The 16,156-nt window shown below is 57.8% G+C and overlaps 2 protein-coding genes across 6 annotated transcripts in view; one reads left to right on the top strand and one right to left on the bottom strand.

Annotated features, from left to right (window-relative positions):
• GRIN1 (glutamate ionotropic receptor NMDA type subunit 1) overlaps positions 1-7,051 on the top strand; it is a 38,707-nt gene extending 31,656 nt beyond the window's left edge. For 2 of the 5 annotated variants that reach the window (XM_050907919.1, XM_050907918.1), the window contains 2 exons: positions 827-937; positions 6,983-7,051. In XM_050907919.1, the coding sequence (XP_050763876.1) occupies positions 827-937; positions 6,983-7,051 (180 nt within the window). Of the gene's footprint in view, positions 1-826; positions 938-3,798; positions 4,003-6,982 lie in introns of those variants that run through there. The other 3 variants (XM_050907921.1, XM_050907920.1, XM_050907917.1) reach the window with 2 other exon arrangements.
• A 4,222-nt stretch (positions 7,052-11,273) lies between these two features.
• On the bottom strand, positions 11,274-14,204 carry LRRC26 (leucine rich repeat containing 26). Its single transcript, XM_050908143.1, has 3 exons — positions 14,157-14,204; positions 12,521-13,154; positions 11,274-11,554 (listed from the first exon to the last, which is right to left on the bottom strand). The coding sequence occupies exons 1-3, from the start codon at positions 14,202-14,204 to the stop codon at positions 11,274-11,276; spliced, it is 963 nt and encodes a 320-aa protein (XP_050764100.1).
• Positions 14,205-16,156: the final 1,952 nt, after the last annotated feature.

Here is a 16,156-nt window from a genome sequence, read left to right as displayed (position 1 = left end):
GGAATCGTTCTCAGCGCCCGCCGCAGAGCGCGGCCGGTCCCCACGGCTCGCTGCCCCCGCACCATGGCGGCTGGTGCTCCCAGCCTGCGCTAACCAGGTCCGACTCGCTAACACCAATGGCTACATTTTTCAGTTCTGTTTCTCTTTGAGTTCATCCCGACCCCGATGACATCATAGCGCTAACGCTTTGCCTCCTCCCTTTCTTTTCCTTTATTTTTTTTTCCTTTTCTTTTTCTTCCAGTTTCCTTTTTTTTTTTAACCTGTTTTACTTTGGAAAAAAAAAACCACACCACCAACAACCACGTTCGGCTTTGCACAACTGCGTCATTTAAATTTTTGAATACATTTTTTTACAGAATATTCATACAATGACTTCTCTTTCGATGCAGTCCTCTCTCTCTCTTGTGGCACTAGGATTCAGCCTCAGAAAAGGCCCTGAGCAATTTTTTTTTTAGTGGTAGGTGCAGCATCTCACCTCTCGGTCCAGCCAGGCTAGCGGCGGAAGCGAGGGGCAGGGCGCCAGGCAGAGCATCCCCAGGAAGCGAGGTCAGCTGTGCCGGCCTGGACGCAGACACCCAGGAGAGCAGGGCTACTCCCCAGAGGGGTTTCCAGCACTCCAGATGCGAGGCCGGCCCCATAGCTGTAGCAGTGTGGCGGCCGTGCTGTAGCCGTGGGTCACGGAGGCCCTTGGAGGACTGGGAGTGACAGGACACCTCCAGTAGCTTTCTCACCTAAATGAAGGACATGACACGGGGCAGTATTCAAATAGATTTAGCGTTTCCAACAACACACTAGAGATCTAATCACTTATACATATTCATTTTAGGATAGAAAAAGTGGTAGAGCAGAACCTGACCCTAAAAAGAAAGCCACTTTTAGGTCCATCACCTCCACCCTGGCCTCCAGCTTCAAGAGACGTAGGTCCTCCAAGGATACGGTAAGAGGAAGAAGAACAATTCTGCCCTCTCTCTTTCTCTCTCTTTCTCTCTTCTGCCATCCCATCGACTGCCACACACCCATCCCGAAGCTGCCAGTGTACATGCATAGCTCATGTTCGTCACCAGTCAGTCAGTGAGTCAGTGAGTCAGTCATCCCGTGTACCTGAAAGGATGCTGGGATCCTGGAGGGCAGGCAGGAGGTGGCTTGGAGTCCTGTGATGAGTTGGGAGATGCAACCGAGTTTTTGTTTTGTTTTTTGTTTTCTTTTTGCCTGGATGATTTCTGATGTTCCTCTCTGTGCTTCGCTCACCTTACCGGTGCTGATCTCTTGAAACCGATGACATATTTTTATTATTTTTTTTTCTGTTCCTGAGTGTTCCTGTACCTGTTTGTCATTGTATGCCTAAAAACGATCACCCTGATTTAATTTGGGCACCGTGTCACCTCACCGAGAGCCATGCGTGTCACATTCTCTACATGTGATTTTTGTTTGTGACGATTAGCATTCGGGACGTAGTCCTCGGCACAGGAGTGACAGCTGTCTCTGGTTATCGTCAGCAGTAACGCAGCTCTAGAAAAGAGACACAAAGGCTTGAAAGAGGAGGTTGTTAAAGACTCAACCTTGGTTCAAACTTGTGCTTTCCGCATCGGAGTAAAACTGCTCTCACGTAACCAGAGAAAATTTCCAAATTGCTGCCTCTAAAGCCAGCTGTTTCCAAATGTGCAAACGTGTCTGCTCGTGCTGGAGCTTCAGACACTCTTCAGCGTCAGGTTGGGCTGTTGGTCTGTCGGACTGAGCCGGTGTCCCTCTGCATGTCGCCGTCTGTTGTATGACACTCTGCACTGTGGCTACTCTGTTGTCTCGTGTGGCAGCGGCTGCTGCGTTTTGCTGCCCGACCTCCCGGCGCGACGGGCTTGCCAAAATCGCCTCCCTGGGGCGACCGGCGGGTTTCTGCCCAGGGTTGCTCAGAGCAGGCTCCCCGCCAGGCTGCCCGAGGCGCGAGGCACGGCGGGGACGGGGGGACGGCGGCAGCGCGGGGAGATGCGGCCCCCCACGGCGGGGTGGCTCGTCCCCGACCGCAGGCTCGGGGTGCCTCGGGGAGCAGCATGCGATATCGCAGGGGGTCTCGGGGCCACGGCTCTGTATGCGAAATGGAGACGGCTGCCTTTGACACCAATGCAGGCTCCATCCCGAGAAGCTCCTGGAGCACCCCTGGGACACGGCCCCGGGGACAGCTGAGCCCTCGGCCGGGCTCGGCTGCCACTGTCTCACACAAAGTGCTCCTCTCGCTGTCACCTCGAAGCCTGGCAGGCATGGGGGGGGACCCATGCTCTCCCCACTCATCCCCCATACCCCATGGGGAAGACAGGCATCCCTGTCATCTCCTGCGCTGCCTCCAAGCTCCCTGGGTGGCACCTTGTCCCAGTGATGCCCCCATGTCTGGGGTCCCCCCTCCCCACTGGTGCACCCCCCAAGCAGCTCTGCAGGAAGGTTGCAGGTTGTATCTTGGTGGCCTGAGCCCCAACCAGGGAAGAGGAGACAGAGATGGGGTGGGTGGTGCAGGGGGGAGAGGGTGGGAAGAGTGAGGAGGGACAGGTGGGATGCACAGAAAAAAGGGGAGAAAAAATTGCAGAAAGATCTGCTGGGAGGACCCTCAGCATGTCCTGAGTCGACCCCCATGTTTTGTTGTGTTTGAACCACTCCACGGTTAGGAAACCAGGGGGTCCTGTCCTGGGAGAGCAGGAGCATCACAGTGCAGTGGGCACCTGGGGGGACCGGTGCCCACAGTGAGCACAGGAGAGGGGGAGAACCCAGGAACAATGGGGCAGCTGGTGTGTGGCACCCCTGGTATCTCCCAGATCGCTCCCTCTTCGGGGAAGGATCCTGGGCTTGGTCCTGCTCCGTGATGTGGCATCCACCCTACGCCACACCACTCCACAGCGCTCTCTGCCCCAGGGTAGGAGCACCCCGATGCCCTGAGCTGACCAGGTCCAGGGGCCACCTGCACCAGAGGTCCCATGGGTGAGCGGTGGAGCCGTGCTTTCCCCTTCCCTTGCCCGGTGGGGACCAGCGTGGCATGGGGCTCCCCGTGCTCTGGGTCCCGGCCATGCTCCTCTTGGCATGTTGCTCACAGGCGAGTTGTGGATGGAGATGGCCCCACTCATCCCAGAAGATGGCCCCCACTTTGGGGACAGCTGCATCTGTGAGGCAGCTATAGGCAACGATGCCCCGCTGCCCGGGAGCCTGTCACAGTCTTCTGCCTGCCATGGGGCGACGTGGCCAGGGTCCCAGGACACGTTCCCCAGGGAACCAGGCTAGCTGGGTAAAGAACAGGCTAGCGGGGCCAACATCCAAGCCAACGCGGCCAAGACGGAGGCTAGCAGGTCCAAGGTCTGGCTATTGCAGGAGGTCCATGGTGGAGCGAGCTTTGTCGTGATGTTGGGCAGACCTGCTGGTTGCTCTGCGGGGTGAGCGGCCAGCGGCAGGGTGCTGCCACCAGCTCATGTCACAGCCTGCCATTTGGTGCCCTCCGCTTCCATGCAGCAGCCCTGGCTCAGACGCCCCAATGCCCTCCTGCTGTGGAAGGCCCCATGAGTACGTAGCATGCTGGGACACGTTGCCTGGGGTCCTTGTAAAGATGAGAAAGCAGTGAGGCGCTCTGTTTCATGACGCTCAGCAGGCTCGCGGGCCCACACCAGGTCTCAGGTGGGCAAGGCTTGAGAGCCCATGGGGCTGGAAGGCCAGGCTGACCCCAGCCCCATGGGCTCTCCTGGCTAGCGAGCGAAAGACGCAAACCTGGTGGCCTTGCTTCTTTCCTTTTCGTTGTCGGGAGTTTTAAAAATGGATTCTGCTCTGCAGCCCTGCAGAATGGTCCCTCAGGAGTGCCAGAGAGACAGGCTGGCACCATGGAGCCAAGACAGCCCTGGGAAGCTACCACCCCACTCTGAACGTCCTAGCGCCCACCATCACCCGAGCTGCACAGCCTCTCCGCGGCACATCATCCCCACCGCCCCAGGAGGAGATGCATGTGTTCCCCATAGGCAGCTCCTGCAACTCGAATAGCACTCGCAGAGCTGACGTACTGCCATCCATCGCAGCCACCCACGATACTGCAACCCCACAGAAGCCATGTGAGACGCATAAACCACACAGACACCTTCCGAGCCGGCACATTTCGTACAGACATGTAACGAGGTGCACAGGTCCCTTAGCCCCCCCACTGCAGCCGTCATCAGCCCCCGCAGAGTCACACTGCCAGCCCACGGGCGTCCTCCCCAGACACAGCATGACACACGTCCCACGTCACCGCCAAGCGAGGGCCTGGCACTGCGAGGCGATGCTCGCCCTGCAGCCATGGGGATGGTGCCAGAGCTGGTTGAGAACCGAGGGGATTCATGGAAAAGGTCACCTTTTCAGTGAAGGATCAGCCGTCCCAAAGCCAAACGCTTCTTGGCTGAAAAAGAACCTAGTTTTTGGCCCAAAAGAACCAAAAGTAGGTCAAAGACAACTAATTTTTTTTTTTTAAAGGAAAGTTGATGTTTTCTACAGCAAGATTGCATTTAGCTGGAATCCTGATTTTTAATTGAAAAAAAAGAACTAACAAACCCCAAAATTCTTCCAGAAAATCTTCCACCAGCCAGTGACTACCATATGAACCCAGATTAGGTTGAAGTCATTTTTAAAGACATATTAAGTTCTTGTCTATATTTTCTTCCTGGTTGTCATTTAAAGTTTTTGGTGCCTTCACTTCACTTCCATACCTTAACATGTTTGAGTCTCTTCTATGGTTAATATTGATTAATTTCTTGGCTTTATAATGTTTGGTTTGGGGATAATTGCACCATCCCTGTAACATAATTTACCCTAAATTACTGATATGTGCTTCTAGCTTTAGTTCTACTTTAACATAGTTTTGATATGACAGTTTTCTTGCTTTTTTTCCGTTTCCTTTTTTTTTTTAATTTTTATTATTAAAAATTGCATGCATGAACTCTACACAAAAAAAGTAAATGAGAATGTTACCCTGTGATAACTCTGTGATTGGAGGAGATATGCTTTCAAATCAAAAGCCATGCTCTTGTATTTTAATTTTTCTGGCCAGATTCCCCACTTCGCTTGGTTATTTTAGCGTTTCCCACCCCCCGGAGCTGTGCAGAGAGGCCAGAATGCCCCAGCCTGCCCTGCTAGACCTCCAGCTTTCCACCGCAGCAGCCACATGTACACGTGCACAGAGGCACACGCACACACACATGCACACACCGCTTTTTCCCCTCCCCGCTTGCATCAGGCAGCATATTGAACAAAAGACTTTTCTTCTGCCCATTCCTTTTTGTATCTCAAGTTCCTCCTTCTTCTCCTCCAGTGAGTCACCCAGCCTCTCCCCTTTCCCAGTCGCCTCTCCTCCCTGCCCCGTCCCACGAGCGGACGCCTCCCAGCCATTTTGCTATGGAAAGAAAAGATTGCATTTAGCTGAAATCCTAATTTTTCGCAAGGGGGGGGGCGGCTGCACCCATTTTTGGGAGAGAGGGGCTTTTTTTGGTGGACTGATGAGTAGCCACAAAAAGCTCCCCCCAGGGCAGCAGAGTGACTTCAGGATCACCTCGGCCGTTCTCTGTGCAAACGGGCGACGGCCGAGGTGTTGCCACTTAGCAAAGCAAGGCCACAGCAAGGAATTTCTCAGAGGCTCCATTTCAATATTAGCTAGTCCCCTAAATGGAAGAATGATCCCCTGAGATGCTCCCCGGGTGTCAGCACGTCCCCAGCACGTGTACAGGAGAGACGGGAGCATGCTGGCTCCCGCCCCTGCCCCAGCAGCTCCTCACCGAGGGGTCCTGGTGAAGCACAAAACTGGGCAGAGCAGGGCAGCCCCGAGGACCCCACGCAACGCTCAGGGGGGACCCCAGACCTCCCCGTGGCAGGAAGCAGGTTGTAGAGCCGTGCAGGGTAGCCACAGTGCCAGAGCTGTCAGCAGCACCGCGGGGGCCACAGTCACCACTGACCAACGCAAGACAGGTAAAATCCTGTCACCGAGGAGCCCCCGGGAGCCCAGCAAAATGGCAGCCCTCCTGCGTAGTCTTGTGCAAGGGCTGGGCAAATGTCACTGGAGAAGGTCCGCGCTGCAGGAGACGAGACCCACCGAGACCCTTTCCAGCCCCGGCACCGATTTAGGTCCCCAGACAGCAGCTCGAGATGCTCCGTGCCACCCACTCTCGCAGCAGGGCTGGACAGGGCTTCCAGTTCAGGGTTTGGAGTTAGGAGAGTGGAACTGGGAGAGGAAGAGAGTATGGAAGGAGGAAGGGACACAGTAGCTGCCCAGTCGTAAATCCCTGCCTGGGGAGGAAGGACTTTTTTTTCTAACCCGTTGAAGGGTATTTCTGCTCTCTCCGTTTGCTTGCTGGTGGGACTGTGGCTGGGAAGGTCTCTCCCAGGGAGCGTTTGCCAAGCCCCCCCATCCGCAAGGAGCGCAGAACCCCAAATCCAGGCCACATCCCCAACACAGGCTGTATTTTCACATTAGCAATTGACGCTACAGTTTATCGCGAGTCAACCACACCGCACATCTCCTCACCTGCATGAAAGGATAGTCAAAGCAGAGTCATTCAAGCAAGGAGGTGAAACGCCCTGGCCTCAAAGCACAGCTTGATCTGGCACCAGAGAGATGCCAAAACCCAGCCAGACCCTCCAAACACAGGTTCAGCCGTGGGCTGGGCTGATGAGTCACAGGCTTTGTCTTGTAGCTCTCCCAGAGCAGAGAGGGGCTTGCTCAGCAGGCGATGCGGCTGCCACGCTCTGCAGAAGCTGAGCTGCGCCCCTGGGCGTCCTCCCTGCCCAGCTGTAGGGTGCTTGGAGAGTGTCTGCAACGACCTCTGCACAAGCGTGGATTGCATTGGGAAGGGGACCTCAGCCAGCAGCAGGTTTCGGGCCGTTGCATCACCCCCAAGAGATATCCTGTAGGGACACATGGGATGTAAGTAGAGGCGGGGGCAAGTGCCAGAACTGCCTAACACTTCTTTCTCCTTGTCTGTGTATTTGTGTGTTGCAGCAATATCATCCCACCGACATCACCGGCCAGCTCAACCTCTCCGACCCCTCAGTCAGCACTGTGGTGTGACCTTCTCCCCCAGGGCCATCAGTCCTTGCCCAACACAGTAGGAAGGCACAGCCAGGACTGCCTTTCAAGGGACACTGATGGGTTCTTCTGGGTGAGATGGGAGGAAAGCATCCTTCATCCATACACAGTGACTTCATTGTATATCTCCCTCCCTTCCTAGGCCTGCTGCCATGCTCGTGCCCCAGAATGCACGGCAGAACCAGGACACGGTTTGGACTTCACTGTACAGAGATAATCGCTTCCAACCAGTGCTGTTGATAATCAGTATTGCCACTGACTGGCTGCGTGCAAGGGGAAAGGACTTTGAAAGGCACATGGTGCCTGCTCTCCCATGGTAGCGGGGAAGAGCTGGTGCCAGACTACAAACATGTGCTTCACTTTGCAGGCTTGAGGCTTCTCAGCACACACATGGCCCCTCAGACGTGTGCTCCACATCTCCCACCACCCTGGAGGGCTCCAGTGCGATATGCGTGTGGTCCCGAGCGGCTGGAGCAGCCGGCGCGGTTCGGCAGGTCGGGTACGTGTTCCTGCTGTGCCGAGTGACCCCTGCCTCTGCAGCAGGGGCTGGAAGATATGTGCTCTGCTCCTCACAGGGGATGAAACCCCTGTTCCTCCCTCCCATCAGCCCATGGCTATGACTTGGCTCCTGTATGTGGTCTGTTTGCAGCAGGAGGGCTCCCAGCCCTGCAGCCCACACTCCTGTGCTAAATGTGGTACTCTGGAGCTCATAACATGCTGTCAGCCAAGATCCTGGCTCCTCACCTCTCCTGCACAGAAGACATCCCTAGGACCTGGCCATGGCCAGCATGTAGCTCTCACACCGTGGCTCTCCTGGCCAGGAACATCTCCACGGGGAATGGCTCTGGATGGTTGCATTGACCTTAGCCAAGCTCCACACTGCCTCAGCACCAGCAATGCAAAGAGAGATGCTGCTGGCCCGTCGTGGCTTGCTGTGTGCTGCGGTGTCTGCAGCGGCCACCCAGCCTGCCTGCAGTGTCAGGGCACCACAGCAGGCACTGGCAGCTTCCCTGCCACACTCACCTGCAGCTCAAACTTGCCAGCAGCTCCCGTGGCAGCCCTGAAGCCCCAGCTCACATGGCTGCATCTGCCTGAACCTGGAGATGTGGAAACTGGGTCCCAGTTCAGGAGAAGGGAACCAAACGAGACAGGCCGATGCCATTCCTCTCCACACCTTCCTCCCCTCAAGCTTACATGCCCACGTGCTAGCATCCCTGAGCACCCTCCCCGTGGGCACTGTGAGCGGGTGTGGAGACACCAGTGTTGGGGAAGCATCTGGCACCAGCCAGGCTGGTGATGAGCAGCTACAGCACACACACGGGCAACATCGCATCCCACCTCCTGCGAAGGCGGAAAACCCACCTGCAACATGGTACCAAGCCCCAGCAGCATGAACTGCCTTCTCCTTGCCCCAGCTGAGCAGATGGGGCTTTCCCCTGAGGGCAGGCAGCCTTTGCAGGCAGGATTTTCAGACGGCAGCCGAGGTCTGTGAGCATTGTCCCACTGACTGCAGTGGCTCCATCAAGTTCATCTCGCTCCAGCTGAGAAATTGGACCCATTCTACTTTATACGTCAATGTAACATTAATACCAAGTTTTTGCAAGAGCTCAGTAAAGTCTAGACTGGATCATGAAGTGGTGTATTCCTGTGCCGTGTGCCTCTTTCCGTCTCTGCCTTCTCGCAAAGCTGGCAGGGAGCCCCGTGCTGAATCAGAGCCTCACCCAACACTGCTGCAGGGTTTGCAAACAGTAAAGGGGGAGGGACAGGGAGGGACGGAGAAGCCAGCAGGGAGAAAGGCCAGGAGCTGCAGGGAAGACCAGGAGGGAAGGGACATCACCATTCCGGGATGCCAGGCTGATGGACAGCCTGTGTCCATCTGAACAGCCAGTGTGGGAGGACAGGCCTGACAGCGGGGGGCCGGGGACAGTCTGAAACTGTCCAAATGCCAGCACCATGCCAGCTGGCTCTCACCCACCTCCATCCAGGGCAAAACGGTCCCCTGCCACTGCTGTGCTCCCCAGCTCCTGGGAGCCAGCGTGGGGCACTGCCAGTAGGGCTGGCCTTTGGGAACAGAGGACCGACTGCAGGGATGAAGGCATCTGGGGAAGTCCCTGCACATCAGCCCATCCGTAGGGAAGTGCCCCGAGGGATTTGCAAAACCGAGAGGCAGCTCCCCTGGGCTGAAATGAAGCAACGTCACTCATTCACAGCATGCTCCCCATGTGCTGAGACCACCAGCCCAACCTCCATGGGTGTCTCAGCCTCAGGACGATCTGGGAGGAGGAGCGGGGCTCAGGTGGCCATGCAGGATGACAAGCGAGGCCCTAGCTCCAAATGGGAAGCTCAGGCCTTCTCGGGAAGGACAGAATGCTGTCACTAGAAAGAGTCTGGGAGAGCTGGGATTGCTCCTGGGAAAGGCACCGTGCAAGGGGCTGATCCTGGCAGAAGTCCTGCAGCCATCCCGGGTGCAGGGCTGGTAGCACTGGAGGAGCTGCTGCTTTCACCAGCTCCCCACAGCCCTTGAACCCCCTTCGCTGGGGAGAGGCACCGCAGGAAGAGCCGAGTGGGAATCGAGCAGTGTGGCAGCATGCTGGGCTGGTTTCTCTCTTGAAAAAAAAAAATGGGAGCAAGCCATAACTGAGGTGACATTTGGTTTATTCCCTGCATGATTTATTTAACCCTTGCCAAGAGCTTGCCAAAGGATGCATTGACCCCCGCCACATCCCTGGCTTGTCCCACAGCTCTTGCATGGACAAGAGATTGAGCAAACAGGGGGAGGCTGGTGGCCACAGTCATCTCATTGTGGCTTTTATCACCTTGCAGATAGCCAGAAAGGGCTGTTGCTCCTCCTTGAGAGATGCTTTTGTCACCCCAGCTTGTGCTTTCCTGTGGAGCACAGCTCCAGCTCCTTCCAGGCCATCTCCCAGTACGCTCACTAAGCATTTCCATGCTATGCAGGGGAGAAGCGTTTCCGCAGGGAAGGGCAGGAAGCGGCAGGGTAGGGAGATGCAGGGGCAGCCCCAGCCCCTTTCTGTGAGCAGTGGGAGGTGAGGCAGCAGCAAGGGCTGCAGGCTCTGTGCTGTAAATTCACATGGGCTTTTTTGTCCCCACTCCCATCACTGAGCTAACCCTAGACCTTGGCCTTGGATGAGCTTTAGCCTAGGGGAAAAGCTATTGGGGGAGGAACCACTGTGCAGCCTCACCCATCCTTTGGCAGCCCCTTTGCCAAACCACATCAGTGGGAGCTCACGGCTTTGTCTTTCCAACCCTCACCCTAAACCTCAGCCTCACCCTAGATCTTGGTTGTTGGCTGAGCCTTCTCAGCACCAGCAGCCCTGTCTCAAGGAAAAAGCCTATCAAAAGAAACGTTTTCCAACCTTCCCTGTCCTTGGGCAGCACACAGAGGGGTCTGGGGCTTACTGAAGGTCCCATGGAGGCTCTGGAGTGCCCAAAAAGCACCCAGAGATCTTCAGGTGCACCAAAAGGCACACAGAGAGCTCTGGGGCACACCAAAAGGCAAACCAATGCCTGTCAGGACACAGAAAGCCAAAAGGATGGCATTTGGATGCACGAAAAGCCAAGCCGAGGGGTCTTGAGGGCACGGAAAGGCACACTGAGGCTGCTGGGCTCACTGAATGGCAGATGGGGAGTGCTGGGGGCATCAAAAGGCCCAAGGAGGGCTTTGGGGCAAACTGAAAGGCACGCAGAGGCTCCTGGGCCACACCGAAAGGCAAATGAAGACTCCTGGGGGCACTGAAAGGCACCCAGAGGAATATGGTGTGTCCTGAGATGTACACAGGGGCTCCCAGGATGCACCAAAAGGCACACGGAGGCATACGGTGCACCCTGAAATGCACACTGGGGCCCTGGACAGCAGAAGGGGCAGGACAGGGTGAGCTGGAGGAGAAGGATCAGCTGGGCCCCCCCAGGAAGGGGATGTGCAGGTCGGAGGGTGTCCTGGGGGAGCCTCCCGAAACACTGAGAGCATCTGTGGTCAGGCTGTGCCCTGCAGAGGGGCTGAGCTGGAGGCTGCTCCCCCTGGCAGCGGGGCAGAGGGAGCTTGGCATTGTCTTGGGGGACTCTGGGAGGAGGAAGAAAAGCGATTTCCAGGAACAGAGCATCCTCTCACTGGTCCACAGGAAAATGTTTGCAACAGTGGGGTGCAGACAGCTGGAGAAGAGCATGGACTACAGCCTGCCCAGGGCTAAAGCCTGGTCACCCTGCCTCGGCGGCCCCTGCAGATGCGGGGTCTCCTCCAGAAGTGGGCTTCCCTGCGCAGGTTGTGGTAAACCACTATGATGGAGCCCATGAAGGTGCAGAAGATGATGCTGGCCATGAAGGAGAATGGTCCAATGATCAAGAAGGTGATGTAGTGCTGGGCGGACAGTGAGGTCTCCTGACATTGCCTGAAGGACTCATTCCTGAAGGCCATGATCGGATACTTGTTCAGCCGCTCTGGGACTCTGCAGAGGAGCAAACTCTTCTCTGCAAGAGAAAAGCAATGCTGACGGGCACACTGGGCAGCTGGGACAGGGCAGGTGTCAAGGACAGAGAGGACAGCAGGTCTGTATGGGACAGACAGGACCAAGGCAGGAGGACAGGGGCTGGGTTGACCAAGATCGCTCAGGGCAGGGTACAAAGAAGAGGAGCAGGGAGGGTTCAGGACTCATCTATGTCCTGTGCCCTGGGGAGTGGGATGGGATGGGGAGGTGGGTGCAGTGCTGGAGGGGGCACTGGAAAATAGGTTTGGGGCAGGACAGTAGATGGGGCAGGCAAGGTGGTAGGCCTGATTCCCAGGGGACAGATGCGGGGAGCAGTGAGCAGCCAGCCTGGAGATGCCACAGAAGGTCCCAGCCAGCACGAGTGACAGGCGTGCGCCCAAGCTGGAAGCAAGCAGGAGTGGGTGACAGCAGAGGGAGAGACCTTGCTGGCAGAGCTGTCTCTCACCAAGGTTCACGGGGGAAGCAATGCAGGATCAGACGCATGTTCATGAAGGCATTGGGGAAGGGGCTGAAGGCACTGAGTCCTGGCTGGGTCAGCGGTGATGCCCACTCTGACACACAGGCTCTTCTTGCCCCCTCAGGTGCCCATTGCCCAGCATGCCTTGCCCTCAACGTGGCAGGACTGGTGCCACTGCAGGGGACAGCACTGGGTGCCTGTTGCTGGGCCATTGCCCAGCCCTCCTCTCCAGGCAATCCCTGCTGGTGACCAAGGACCAAGGGTGGGCACCAGATACCAGACCCAAGGATGCATCCACCCAGGCAGACACAAGAGCTGCCATGGCCTGAGGACAGGTCCTGGGGAACCTCGCCATACCCCCATGGGCACTGATCACGCAAGCCCATGGCCGACTAGCAGCCAGGGTGCTGGGTCCTGCCTCAGCCCCGACGGGGCGACCAGCCAGCATGGAGTGGGTGGGGGGCTTGGGGACACGGTCCTCCGGGCACTCACCTTGCACTTTTTCCCTGTTGTGGCTGAGCCAGCGCCAGAGGGGCAGGATGCTGCAGCTGCACACCCAGGGGTTGTCCTGCAGGAGGAGGGCTCGGAGCTGGGGCAGGGCATGCAGCACCCCAGGCTCCAGCTCCCCCAGCCTGTTGCTGCCCAGGTTGAGCGTGGCCAGGCTGGTGAGGGGCAGGAAGGTTTCAGGGGTCAGCACGGTTAAGTAGTTGTTGCTGAGGTCCAGCTCCTGCAGTGCCCCGAGCCCCACCAGCGCCTGGCTGTGGATCAGCGCCAGGCGGTTGTGGGGCAGGCTGAGCAGCAGCAGCCCCGGCAGGGGAGGGAAGGAGCGCGGCCCCAGCACAGTGATGAAGTTGTAGCCAAGCCACAGGGCGCTGGTGTTGGTCGACAGGCTCTGTGGCACCTCGCGGAGGGCATGCTCGCTGCAGTCCACCTCCCCCAAGGAGCAGCGGCAGACGGCGGGGCAGGCTGGCGAGGGCAGCGGGCGCAGGAGAAGCAGGTAGGCCAGCACAGTGCTGGGGCCCCTCCAGCAGCCCATGGCTGCCCACTGAGGCAGCAAGGGCTCCCCGACCTCCGGTGCTGGGATTCCCCCACAGGCAGGATCCCTAGCGCCCGTCACCTTGCCCAGCTACCCGTCCCTGCCCGGCACCCTCGGTTGAGCCCTGCGGTGCGGAGTGGAGGTGCTGGGCAGTGCCCGGCTACAAGGGGAGCGGGTGGACGTGCTCAGGTCCCTGCAGCCACACGCATTCCCCTGCTCGCCGCCACCTTCTGTCTGCAAACCCAGAGCGGGCTGCGCTCCCGGCCCCAGTTTTTCTCGGGGTGGAGCTGCACTTTTTTGAGCAAATATTTTTGCAGTGATGCCTGCCCTGGCAAGGTGCAGAGCCGTGCCCTCGTCCCTCCCTCTGCCAGGCACTGCTCCAGCCAGGTAAGCAGCCAGCTCCGCATGGCCTGCGATTAACTCCTTGTGTGTGCTGCAGGCTGGAGAGCTGGAAAAAAGCAAAACCAGACCCATCCCTTGGCCTCCATCCTCCCCACGGGACATCCCTCATGGTTGTGCTGCCTCACCAGCCATGTACAGAGGGGTGTATGGACTCAGGACCCCTGTAGCTGGCTGGGGTGGGTCAAAGCTTAAATCATATCATTGGCAGGTCTAACCCCATCTTCTGTGCTGGCCCACCAGGCCCAGAGGCTCTCAATGGGGAGCTCTGCTGGGAGCTGAGCCTAGCCCCTGGCCAGGCTCTATTTGCCCCTGGCAGGAGACCACAAGCCATGCCAAAATGAGGAGCGTTGGGATGTGAGTCCCATGGGCCACCCTCCTCCTCCCTAGCAGGATCACACGTCCGCATGCACACTGGGGGACACCCAGGAGCCCCCACATGAGAAGACATGGGAAAGGTGAGCTTGCTGGGCTGCAGCCAGCCAAAACTTGTTTGCCCTTGCCCCAGCATGGCAGTGCCAGTTCGAGAGGGCTCAAGGTCTGTTTCCACCCTGTTTACACTTGCTCCGGTTTCAAAGCTGCCTGAAGCCCTGCAGCAGAAGGCTGGAGAGGAGAGGTGTCACCTCCCAGCACCCACCAGCCCTGGCAGAGTTCAGCAGACACTGGGGGACCAGGGGACACGGCCGGCAGCACCTCATCCCACTCACAGCCCAGAGCAAGGACCCAGAGCAGAAACGCCATCCTCCACTCACACCTTCACAACTCCTGTCCCATTTAGGACCCCTCCATTAGGACTGGTCACAGTCCCGGAGGAATCCCTGGCACTTCTGCCCCACAGCCAAAGGGCCGGACGGGCAGCAAGGCAGCACATGGCTGCACCCCAGGCCAGGACTGGGATGTTCCCAAATCTGGGGCAGAAGCAGCAGGCAGGCGGTTTATTAATAGCATCCAGAGGAGCTTTGGTTTGTTTATCTATCCTGCAGCAAACTCGGTTTGCTGCATTAATCCCCATCTGGAAATAATTCAGAGGAATCCTCCAGCCCAGCCCAGCCCAGCCCAGCCCCGAAGCAGGGCACAAACCCACAGCCACGTGGAGCTGCAGCACCAGCTCATCCCGCCAGCAGCTGCGGGCTGTATGGAGACCTGAATTTTTAGGGAGCCCTGTCCTAAAATGCTCTTCCTCCCCAGGGGTTGCATTGCCCACTGCCTGCGGCCACCTGGGATCAGGTGAGAAGTGCAAAATTCATTGAAAAAAACCCCAAACTATTAAAAGCAAGGCTATTTCCAGCTTTTTTGCTCAGAGAGCCCAGGAGGCTGCAAACTCCTCTCAGCTCCTCCACCAGCCACTCGCTGTCACCCCGCTGCACACCCTCACGGCACATGGCAGGAGAGATGTCCTCAGTGTCCTGCCTGCTAGGGACAGCGGCCAAGTGCAGCGCTGGTGCTGGTCGTGCCTGACCCCACTCTTGTTTTGCATACATTGGCTGCACCCTGCTGCAATTGCAGGCTGGTGACCCTTTGGGGTCCTGCACCCCAGCAGTGCCACCACTGTCCCTTCACACATGCTGCCAGTGCTTGGCAGAGCATGGGTCCCTGTCACTGCCCCCTTCTCTGGAACAGGGGGACCCAGCACCCTGCAGAAAGAGCCCAGGTCCCTGTCCCCAGCCAGGGCTGCATCCACCGGTGTCCCGCTCCCCCGCCGCAATGCCTCCTCCTGTGATTTTGGGCTCCATGCAGAACAGGCAAGCCTGGCCCCAGGGCCAGCACCAGGAGAGGCTGCTCCGAGCATCCGCTCTGCAAGGACAGCTCAGGTGGCCTGTGCTGACCGACGGAGGAGTCCTTCAAGGCATGGGGCTCAACACCAGCCCTGCTCTGGCCAAGGGGTGTAAATCAGGGTGCCCAGCCAGCATGCCAAGACCGTTCCCACAATAAAGTGATGGAGGGGCAGATAAACTCCTTCAGGGATCGGCTGGGAGCCACAGGGACATGCACAGAGGCACATGGCAAGGGCCAAGCTTCCCAGCTTGGTTCTGGTGCTGGGGGAGAGCATGGAGGCAAAGACCTGGGCATAGGGACAGGGAGCCATGGGTCTTTGTCACCCTCCACCATTGAAAAGCTGGGACCCAAGGTGCCGGGCTGAGCACAGAGTCCTGCTGGCACCTTTGTATGGAGCTGTGCCCGGAGCCAGGATGGATCCATCACAGACTCTTCCCACCACCCACCTGTGAAATATCTGGGGAGAGTGAGCCCCTGGGCAGCCCTAGGGGTGCACATGAAGATGGAGGGGAAGGTGCTTTAAGACTCTATGTCAGCTTTTATCCCATCCTTGAAGGCTTTAATTTCTTGCATGTTTCCATGCAATTAAAGATCCAAGGCAGGCAGATGCCCACCCCATGGAGTTCCTAAACCACACCACGCTTCTGCTGTCCCCCCTGGGCACCTCTGCCCTGGGGCATCCCTGGTGGCCCTGCTCCCATGGCTGGAGCTCCCCAGGTTGGGCTCTGCTGGGCACATCTCAGAGCTCTGACTTTTTTATAACAGGTGACACCAAGTGGCAGAATTGTGCATGGGCGCTGTGCACGGTGTGGGTGCCATGCAGGCTGTGGGTGCTGTGTATGGCGTGGGTGCTGTGAATGGGGTGGGTGCTGTGCACAGGGTGGGTGCTGTGCATGGTAGGAGTGCTGTGCACGGCA

This window comes from Gymnogyps californianus, chromosome 18 (genome assembly GCF_018139145.2).
Source record: "Gymnogyps californianus isolate 813 chromosome 18, ASM1813914v2, whole genome shotgun sequence".
In the NCBI taxonomy this organism is placed as follows: domain Eukaryota; kingdom Metazoa; phylum Chordata; class Aves; order Accipitriformes; family Cathartidae; genus Gymnogyps; species Gymnogyps californianus.
Note: the sequence above shows the minus strand (reverse complement) of the source record. Positions and strands in the feature narration are given on the sequence as shown.

Excerpts from the sequence above, each read along its gene's own strand:
- LRRC26 (XM_050908143.1), bottom strand. The coding sequence starts at position 14,204 with ATGGCGTTTCTGCTCTGGGTCCTTGCTCTGGGCTGTGAGTGGGATGAG. Across the intron at positions 13,155-14,156 it reads TGGGCTGTGAGTGGGATGAG|CTGGGCAAGGTGACGGGCGC; the intron begins GTGCTGCCGGCC and ends AGGGACGGGTAG. Across the intron at positions 11,555-12,520 it reads CAACAGGGAAAAAGTGCAAG|AGAAGAGTTTGCTCCTCTGC; the intron begins GTGAGTGCCCGG and ends TTTCTCTTGCAG.